Below are 10,388 nucleotides of genomic sequence, written 5' to 3'. Positions count from 1 at the left end.
TATAATAGGAACATGGAATGCTTTCTCCTTTTCAATTTTAATTTCTTATCTCAAGTTGCAGTAGTTGCAGTAAGTTAGTTTCTTAACCTTGCTCACAACTTGAACTAACTGTTAATAAAATTATTGGAGAAACAAAGTCTTTTTTCTTCTGTCATGCTTTACTCAAACACCATAAATTTCTAAATAAGTAAAAATAAATGGTTTTGTTTAACCAATAGTTCATAATCAGACCCAAAAAAAAAAAAAAAAAAACCCAACAGTTCATATCAGTGTTATTGAGCCCTTTCACCTCCTGCCATTTATGCTGCCGACCAGTAAGATGCCAAGTTTACCCGCCCTTACCCTCTTTACCAAAGCCAAAGATAGAGAATGAAAGGAACTTTCACCGCCAAGCCTACGTTTTACCCCATTTTCCGCCCGAACCTTAAGTGACTAGAGTTTAGTCATTGCTTTACAAATTACAAGTGACCCAAAATTTTGTATTAACTATTTAGCTACTCCGATCCCACTAAAAGTTAATAAACATACTTAGTGTGCACCTCCTGTCATTCATGCTACCCAGAGCCGGCCCTGAGAGTTGTACGCTGAGGCAACCGACTCAGGCCAATAGTCTCGGGCGGGCCTCTTATCCATGTTAATTTTATGTACCTGAATCACTTCATATGCGATCCTTGTCAATAACGGTGTGTATAGTTACTTTGGTTAGGCGGTTACAGCTTTATATGGATTTTGGAACCACCTAGGGTCGAATCACAAATATTTAGCTGCCAGTTTTGTATGAGATTATATTATAATTATTCGCTAGGCCTTCAAAATGTTAGGACCTACCCTGGTTACCGACCAGTAAGACGCCAAGCATATCCCTCACCCTGTTTACCAAAGCTGAATTAGAGCTTTACTGCAATATAATGAAAGGAGCTTTCACCATCTAGTATCCCACCGAACCTTAGGTGACTAGATTTTAGTCATTGTTTTATAAATGACCCAAAATTTTAATGTTGATCTATTTAGCTATTCCCATTAAAAGTGCTATGAGATGGTCGCCAATGCTCTTAATGTGATCCATTACTCAAGCTATAGTTGAATTAGGTAAAGTCGTTAGATTTTGCAAGCTGTAAATAAAACAAATCGAGGCCTACGCATATTCTCCTTACATGTCATTGCTAGTAATTCTAGTAAATCTTCGTTTGTTATCAAGTCAGTAAATAGATAGAATCTAAGAATTTCAAACAAACAAACAAAAAAAAAAATAAAAAAAAATAAAAAAAATAAAAAAATAAAATAATATATATATATATATAAATAGAGCCGTTCGAGAGCGGATGTCTGCAACCTAGAAAAAGTGTGGACGTCACTCCTCCGGCCTGGATGAAGCGTCGACGGGGCGGTGCGGCTTGCCGGAGGGAGGCTAGGGGTCTGCGAAGCCAGTCTACCGTTGGGTGGAGTCGCAGGTGATTGGTTTGCAGCGCTGCCCAGAAACATGCAACCCCGACCTCCTCTGACCTCGATTGCTGCCCACAAGCAGTCTGGGATGCCTCCGGCCTCCGTCTGGCAAGCCCCTCGCCACCGTCGCTTCCTGAAAGTCGCCGCTGCGTCGATGTCCGCATTTTAGCAATAGTGCGGACATCTGCCTATGATCGGGCCTATATATATATATTTTTGGGAAAAATTCATGAATAGCACCCGAGTAAGGCCCACTACGAATTTCAGTACAGCAAATTCCAAAACATAAACTTTGGTACATCAAATATGAAAACCGTCCAATACGCGTACACGACGTCAATAACTCCGTTAATCCGCATACCATTACGCACATAATGAGGGGCAGAATTGGTTTTTTATTGGTCAATGGCTTTCCTCTCTCTCACACTCTCTGACTCCCTCTCTCTCTCTCTCTCTCTCTCTCTCTCTCTCTCTCTCTCTCTCTCTCTCTCTCTCTCTCTCTCTCTCTCTCTCTCTCTATAAATGGCTCTGCAACTCTGGGAACACAACTGAAGGAGGCGATCGTGGTCTACACTGGTCTATCTCCAGCGACCTTCTTCACACTCCTGGCTCTAAACTTTGCTGCTTACCATGTCTTTTCTGGGATTTTTGGGCCGTTTGAGACCCACCACCGCCCCAAGAACTTGGAGGAGATGCAGCCTCTGCTGCCGCTGGACCAGCTAGGCAAGATCACCGCCGAGGATCTGAAGCAGTACGACAACTCTGATCCCAACAAGCCTCTGCTCATGGCCATCAAGTCTCGGATCTATTGTGAATTTACGATTTTCGATTTGGGATAGTGATTACTATGTCTCTCTCTCTAAACCTCGCTCATCGACTTTGCTACCCCCAAGCCAAGCAATAGCCTCTGATCTCTCTCTCCACCGTGTCTGCCGCCTTTGATGACGAGAAGTACGGGTTCAAGAGGCCGGAGATACCCAATTGGCTCTTCTCCCACTCCCTCCTTCAAAACCCCTTTCCAAAACCCAATTCTTCAACCCGAACCCACTTCATACCTCAAAGATGCTCGCTTTTCGGAGATGACCCAGTTGCAAAAACCAAGCACCAATCCGTTTCTGGCCGAGGTACTCTCATCCAACTCTTGTTGCAGTTAATTTGGGGTTTCAATACAATTAGGAATTAGGAATGGATTGTAATTATAAGATAGAAATGGAATGCATCTTTATTAATTAGATGATGGCGGTGCCGGTGGTGATGTTCATGTAATTTTGCATGTACAATTAGGAAATAGGGATTGAATACAAATGTATTAGACAATGGTGGTGGTGATGAGGTTGATGTTCTATTGCAGATACTGATGAGGACAACTACATGCCTTCAAAGAGGGCGAGAGCTAATTTCAAGCCGGAGATGTTCCATAGCACACTCGCCGGCACTGTCACGGTGTGTGAAGAGAAGAGAGAGGGTTGAGTGCTTAGAGTAAAAAAGATATAGAGCTGGGTGGCCACAGTAAGAAAAGAGAGAAGGCTGAGTGCTAGGAGTAAAAAACTTGAAGAGACCAAATTACCCTTTAAATTATGACACATGTCACTAAACTAACGGCGTCATTGACGTCGTTTATGTTTACTGGATCGGACTTGAAATCTGATGCACCAAACTTTATGTTTTGAAATTTGCTGTACTGAAATTCGTAGTGGTTTATAGTTCAGGTCCACTTATCAAATTTTTCCCTATATATATATATATATATATTTTTTTTTTAAATAATGGGGTTTAGAATCCAATCAAGTTGGGAGGCTCAGACCCGCACTCATATGATTATTGTTACTAAATCCTATCATGTGACAGGGAATGTCAAAGTTAAATAAATTGAGTTTATGACCCACTAAGCAAGGATATTTCAAGCCTAACATAATCCTATCACATGATTTAATTAGAATCCAATACAAGTTTTACGAGTTAAACATCCCAAAACTCGAGTTTAGTTTGTTTCTTTTATACTCCAACTCGAATGAGCAAACCTCTTGGACAAGAGCGATGGTGTCGCCAGTTCACCTCAAGGGTGCTTGAAGATCCTAGCTGATAAATGTCTTGCTATTTTCTTTAAAGGTATGTTATGATATCCACACCCAAGAGTTTAATCTTGAAACTCCATACTTACGAGCAAGTTCACCCGTTGGGTCACCTACTATTCACTATTTTTTAGTGTTTATTTCCACTCTCTAGGTCACGAGCACAGTTTCCAATAACACCTGGATTACCAGGTCAGCTTGCAGGTCACCAGGGTGACCCAGGGCACGAAATACACTGTGCTCGTGACCCAGAGAGTGAAAATACACATAAAAAGCATTGAATAGTAGGTGACCTGATGACCCACGGGTGGATTTGCTCTAAGAAGGGTGAAACTCAAAAATTCAAACAAAAACCTAGATAGTCCTATTGTCCAATATTTTGGGAAAGCCATGCCACGTCACCACATCACTCCATTCCAACAAGTCTGCATCAAACTCATACAGATGTAAGTTCCTGGCTCAAATTGTGAGAACCACCGCATTCTGAAATGGGATAGGATAAGAGTTTATAACAATTTTTAGTTTCCACACAAATCAAAAATTTTGAAAAATTTATGCATCATTCTTTCCAATTATCTCTTTGTTTTTTTCCTACGTGAAAATCTTGAATTTATTTCATTATTTTTCATCATCCATTGCATGTAGCACAAGCTTGTGACTTGTTATTCCTCTACACTCCAAACCCTCACACTCTCCCTTGTCTGAAACAAGAAAGAGATAATGGCGTCCAGCGTAGAAGTGAATCAACGCATTGCAAGGCTCTCAGCTCATCTCTACCCTTCAAATCTCCAGGTTTCTTTTCCCTTGAGTTTTTCATCGTGCCAAGCTAGACTGTTAAGCTTACTATATTAATGAAAATACTTGTTTGAATTCATGATGAAGCAGCAGTTAGTATATTTTATGATTAAGTTCATAGTGAGATTTTGTTTCATGTCAAATGTTTGATGCAAATTCGAAGATGGAGGACAGCAGTTCTGCTGTGAGAAGAGCTGATTGCAGAGCCAAAGGAGGAGCACCTGGTTTTAAAGTGGCTATTTTGGGTGCTGCTGGAGGCATTGGACAACCTCTTGCAATGCTCATGAAAATGAATCCACTGGTCTCAGTTCTTCATCTCTATGATGTCGTCAATGCCCCTGGTGTGACAGCTGATATTAGTCACATGGACACTGGCGCTGTGGTAAATTTAAACTTCATCAACTCTAATTTTCAATCCCTTTTTTGATGAACATGTTTGTCGCTGAAGAATGCCAATAAACTGTTGTGATTCTCCTCTAATGAAAATGAAGCTTAGGTTATGAATTAATATCAACAGTTGGATTAGATATGAATTGTTAAGGTGCATCTGTAGTTTCATCTCATCTAAGCTGCTCATATAGAAAAGTGCTCAAGTTTAGTCCTAATTCTGACACTGCTTTTGTGTGTAATTATTGAAGGGTGAGGATATGAGTTAGGATTAGAATAGCTCAAGGATTTTCTCCATTCCAAATTAACCATAGCTGCTATCCTTCGAATTTAGGTGCGCGGGTTCTTGGGGCAGGCACAGCTTGACAATGCTCTCACAGGTATTGACCTTGTGATCATACCTGCTGGTGTTCCAAGGAAGCCTGGAATGACCAGGGATGATCTTTTCAAGATCAATGCCGGAATAGTTAGGACTCTTTGCGAGGGAATTGCGAGGTGCTGCCCTAGAGCAATTGTCAACTTGATCAGTAATCCAGTGAACTCTACAGTTCCTATAGCAGCTGAGGTTTTCAAGAAAGCTGGTACTTATGACCCAAAGCGACTGCTAGGGGTTACAATGCTTGATGTCGTGAGAGCAAACACATTCGTTGTAAGTATCAATCAATGAGCATTCTGCATGTTAAGCTTCGTATCATCAGCAGTTCAGCACTCATGGCTTTCGTTGTCATCTTACTCGTACTTTGATGCAGGCTGAAGTTCTGGGACTTGATCCTAGAGAAGTTGATGTTCCGGTTGTTGGAGGCCATTCAGGAGTGACCATTTTGCCCCTTCTGTCGCAGGTATTCCAGAGTGTGGTTACAAATTTCAGCATTTTCAGCTTGCTTTGTTGTCTAGAAATGGTAAACTGGCTGCAGTACAGTAAAAGTGATCAAGATTTTATTAAGGTTTCTCTCTATACAGGTCAAGCCTCCTTGCTCCTTCACTCGAGAAGAAACAGAATACCTGACTGATCGTATTCAAAATGGTGGAACAGAAGTTGTTGAGGTAATACCACAGATAGAATTACATGAATTCAAGAAAAAGAATTCTGTTTTACTTTATCTCTGTTCCCGGAGCTACTACTGTTAGATTGCTTCTGCTCAAGGACAAAATAATGGCAGCCTCTTACTCATCTGTTACATCTGTACTAGTCTTGAATACTCCCTGTACTAATAACTGGTCTGCTTCTTATTGCTTCTGTATGTATTTTTGTGACAAAAACCATACACAATTCAATTAACTTATTATTCACAAAATTGCAGGCAAAGGCTGGGGCTGGCTCTGCAACATTATCAATGGTAAGTCATTTCAAATTAGCACAATCTCCAAGTACAGAAATCAATCATTTGGGATTATACAAGAAATCTGACTTCATCATACTTACAGGCATATGCAGCTGTCAAGTTTGCGGATGCATGCCTTCGTGGCTTGAGAGGAGATGCTGGTGTTGTGGAATGCTCTTTTGTTGCATCTCAGGTACTGTGTTCTTCCCTTCTTTTTTGTTGAGTTCGGAACTTATTAACAACCAATCGTAATGTTTGGCGTCTATGACAGGTTACAGAACTTCCTTTCTTTGCAACCAAGGTACGGCTTGGCCGTAATGGAGCTGAGGAAGTCTACCAACTTGGGCCTCTGAATGAGTATGAGAGGTATACATTTTGGTTTCTGCAAAATAGAATAGAACAGCAAAACCACAACTTCATTGCTCTTACAAATGCTATTGCATTGTCCATCAACAGGGTTGGTTTAGAGAAGGCGAAAAAAGAGTTAGCAGGAAGCATCGAAAAGGGGGTTTCTTTCATCAGGAAGTAAATTTTCAGTCTCTTACAAGGGAATTGCTTATTTTAGTACTTGCTGTTGTATTCAGAATGTACTTGGAGGACTTGAATAAACCAGAAAGTATTATACTGTCAAATTATCCTTATAAGGTTAAAATTAAGTAGCTTCTGTGAATAATATATATGAAATCACGTCTTCAATTCACTTGCATGGGGTACATGTATAACATAAAGATAGCAGCCCTTACATTTTCACTCCCTCAAACCCTATTGGACAATCGAAGAGGAAAAATAAACTGAAGCCTTTAGTAACTCATGGTATATTTACAGCATCAAACCTCATCTAACTCCATAATCTTTCAGAAAACAAAAACGGTTTCCTCTTTACACTTTCAGACGCTATAAGGAAGCCCAACCAAACAACACTTTACAAGGTTAAGGGATTAGGGGGAGGTTGAACTATGGGGGTCTTGGACATGGAGACATTCCCGGACAGCACATTAGGTGCTATAGTGTCCTCCAAGATTGCAGGGTTAACTGGAACCACTCTCTCTGGCACAATTTTATCGCCATCAACCTTAGCAAGCACCTCGAAATGCATCCTTACAGTCGTCGGCTTTGTCCTCCATGCTGGAAAACCTGTCCAGTCTATCCCATCTCCTTCTTTCACCTTCTTCTCCACCCCAAACCCAATCTTCAAGAACGTCTGTGCTGACACATCTGCCTTCAACAATTTAAAGGAACCTTTTTTGTTTGCCTTGGGACCAAGAACAGTCGAAAGCAGTGACTCAAAAGCCAGCAAGTTGGCATTCGACCCATTGACAGAAGCAAGGGGCCAAACAGTTGTGAAGTATTTGGGAGTTAAAATGGTGGTCTCTTGGTTTTGTAGCTCAACAGACATGGGCCTTGTTTTAGCCAGTGATGACAACTCCACAAGGCCAGGAGCAAGCCGCTTAAGCTTGAGTTTGTTGTTCATGGAGGGAGAGGTCGAGGCAGGGGCTGTAAGAGCGGTTGGACCAACAATGCGGAGAGACAGCAACGGAGCTGATTCGGTTCTAGAAGCATGGCGTAGCCATTCAGCCAGGGTCACAAGCCCAGAAGCAAAACCACTGCTGGTCCGATTCAATGGCAATGGGAGCTGGAGAGGGTGCCTTAGGCTCACCGACCTAGCGCCTGTCACAGTAACCACAGCCCCTTCTGCTAAAACCACCTTCTTCAACACTCCAGCATCCACATCATGCTGCCAACACCGGATCAAGTCAATCAGTATCCGGAAAAACCCAACTTCAATTACAAACATTAGAACCTAATAGCTCAATAGTTGGACAGAGCAAAAACCTCATGTCTTCGATTTGAACGAAATTAATCATAATCAAAATTCCCTAATTCCAATGATGATCAAATTCACATAATTCCAATGAGATCAAATTCCCTAATTCCAATGATGATCAAACTCCCTAATTCCAATAATGATCAAATTCACCTATTTCCAAAGATGATCAAATTCCCTAATTCCAATGATGATCAGATTCCCTAATTCCAATGATTCCCATGATGATCAAATTCACCTAATTCCAATGATGATCAAATTCCCTCATTCCAATGATGATCAGATTCCCTAATTCCAATCATGATCATATCTCAAGCTTAACAGGAGTGAATCAAATCAAATCCAAATTCCTAGCAATTGAATAAACATCAATCAAATTTTCAAAGTCCCTAAATTCCAATACTTACTGGGAGCGAGAGCCTCATGTCTTTAGCGTCCTGAATCCACAGCTCCATGGGCCCGGCCAGCTGAAACGGAGCCAAAACGGGCGGCAACCCGTCGTCCAATTTGCCTTTCGGGACCAACCCGCTTTCATCCTCGACCCGAAATACCGGCAGGTCAACGTACTCCCAGCGGTCAACGTCCTCCAAAAGCTTGAAAGGAAGCACCTTCTTATCTACCTCCACGTCGAACTCGTACGCCACCGAATGCCCCACCTGCGCGTCCCTCAGATCAAACCCCGATATCTTCAGATCGTCCGCTTGGAATCCCAATCCCTTCACTATCGCCTCCTTCAAATCCTGAATCAACCACCAAATTTAGAATCAGAATCCGATTCCGGTCACCAATAATTTTAAAAAACTGTGACCAAATCACCAAATTTAGAATCAAATTCCGATTCCGGTACTGCATAAATTTGAAAAACTGTGATCAAATCACCAAATTTAGAATCAAAATCTGAATCCAGTAATGAATCATTTTGAATAACTGTGATCAAATCACCAAATTTAGAATCAAAATCTGAAGCCAGTAATGAACAATTTCGGAAAATTTCAGTAAACAATAATTTTGAAATCTGTGAAAAACTTTGATCAATCACCAAATTTAGAACCAAACTCCGATTCCAGTAATAAACAATTTTGAAAAAAAAAAAATACGGATTCCAGTAAACAATAATTTTGAAAACTGTGATCAATCACCCAAATTTAGAACCAAAGTCTTAGGGCAATGAGCAATTTAAAAATAAAAAATAAAAAATTATCTGATCAGTAATCAATAATTTTGAAAAACTGTGACCAATCAGCGAATTTAGAATAAATAAAGAAATCCGATTCCGGTAATGAAAAAAATTTTCAAAGAAGAAGAAAAACTTACGGAGATGGCCCTGGGGCTGGGGTAGCGAGAGTTCCAACCGGGGGTCGAAATTAGAGAGGAAGAAGGTTGAAAATGCGCAAGAGCGAAGAGGATCAAAAGCAGGGTGTGTAGAGCCATTTGTATTGTTTGGAGATTTGAAATTTTTCAAGGAGGATGGAATGAAATTTGGGAATGAGGAGGAGGAAGAAGAAGGAGACGGTGGGTTTATTATTTGAAGTTGGGTTTTTAAGGGATTTTGGAGAAGGGAGAAATGAGTGGTGGAGAATCTATAGGAGGCGCTGACGTGGAGGGGAGTGGCCAATGGGAAGAGAGGAAGTTATGTGGAGGTACACGTGGTTGGGTCGTATTTGGTGGGGGCTGAGAGATTTATTTCTGATGACGTAAAACGATACGAATTTGCTTCCTCCGGGGTTCGCGGGGTTTCTTTGTTGGGATGGTTTTGGGAAAGGTAGAGCGACGTCGTATTGAGTGTTGGCGTTTGTTAAAATGGAAGAGTAATTGGCTTCGCCCGGGTTCGAACCGGAGACCTTCAGTGTGTTAGACTGACGTGATAACCAACTACACCACGAAACCATGATGTTAACCTTGAGAAGGGCTACCATCATAGTAGTTATGACAAAGGGATGGATTAGAATGTTGTGAATTCTAATATGTGAATATATAATTTATGGTCCAATGTCAGCTCAACAGATATATCGATTGAGAAGTCAAAGGTTTTGGTTCCGTACTATTCATGGTTTTTGATATCTTTTTCAAAAAATTATAGGTAGTTTAGAGTATAGCATGTGTTTTTAATCTCGATTATTAATAGAATGAGTAAGATCAATAAAGAAAACAGAAAACAACGAAATTGGACTAAACACAAGATTCCGACTGTATTCCCCATAGTCGGGTGTATTGGAATGCTAATGCGCTTCCCATGCCACTACCTCAGTAAATTAGTAATTGAATCTCAAGTTCTCAACATTTGTTGGGAAGAAACAAAACTATAGGAATCATGAAGTTTAGCCAAGTTTCTTTGTTATTGAAGAATTGGAACATGTGAGTTACCAAATTCATGAGAAAGATCTAGAGCACAAAAAATAAACCATCAGTAAGACTTGATTAGCGAGCCCAAATCAGAAAAGCTTAGCATGGTAGTCCTAAAATAGTAAACTAGTAATTAGAAACCTATCGAAATAGTAACGGCAAACCTAATTTTTCAAGAAGAAGAAAAAAAAAGTAGGCTTA

General features: G+C 40.7%; 2 protein-coding genes and 1 non-coding gene across 3 annotated transcripts; 1 reads left to right on the top strand and 2 right to left on the bottom strand.

The window, feature by feature from the left end:
* Nucleotides 1-4,137: 4,137 nt before the first annotated feature.
* Nucleotides 4,138-6,675, top strand: LOC112170475 (malate dehydrogenase, glyoxysomal). Its single transcript, XM_024307781.2, has 9 exons — nucleotides 4,138-4,307; nucleotides 4,474-4,692; nucleotides 5,032-5,346; nucleotides 5,447-5,536; nucleotides 5,658-5,741; nucleotides 5,999-6,034; nucleotides 6,123-6,212; nucleotides 6,291-6,385; nucleotides 6,476-6,675. Exons 1-9 carry the CDS (start codon nucleotides 4,236-4,238, stop codon nucleotides 6,546-6,548), a joined length of 1,074 nt encoding a protein of 357 aa, XP_024163549.1. The 5' UTR covers nucleotides 4,138-4,235; the 3' UTR covers nucleotides 6,549-6,675.
* Nucleotides 6,676-6,738: 63 nt separating this feature from the next.
* On the bottom strand, nucleotides 6,739-9,372 carry LOC112170474. Its single transcript, XM_024307780.2, has 3 exons — nucleotides 9,159-9,372; nucleotides 8,252-8,584; nucleotides 6,739-7,754 (listed from the first exon to the last, which is right to left on the bottom strand). The coding sequence occupies exons 1-3, from the start codon at nucleotides 9,273-9,275 to the stop codon at nucleotides 6,942-6,944; spliced, it is 1,263 nt and encodes a 420-aa protein (XP_024163548.1). The 5' UTR covers nucleotides 9,276-9,372; the 3' UTR covers nucleotides 6,739-6,941.
* A 285-nt stretch (nucleotides 9,373-9,657) lies between these two features.
* TRNAV-AAC lies at nucleotides 9,658-9,731 on the bottom strand. Its single transcript has one exon. It is a non-coding gene; the product is annotated as a tRNA-Val (tRNA).
* Nucleotides 9,732-10,388: the final 657 nt, after the last annotated feature.

This window comes from Rosa chinensis, chromosome 6 (genome assembly GCF_002994745.2).
Source record: "Rosa chinensis cultivar Old Blush chromosome 6, RchiOBHm-V2, whole genome shotgun sequence".
Lineage (NCBI taxonomy): Eukaryota > Viridiplantae > Streptophyta > Magnoliopsida > Rosales > Rosaceae > Rosa > Rosa chinensis.
The sequence above is the reverse complement of the archived record's forward strand: the minus strand, read 5'-3'. Positions and strand labels throughout refer to the sequence as shown.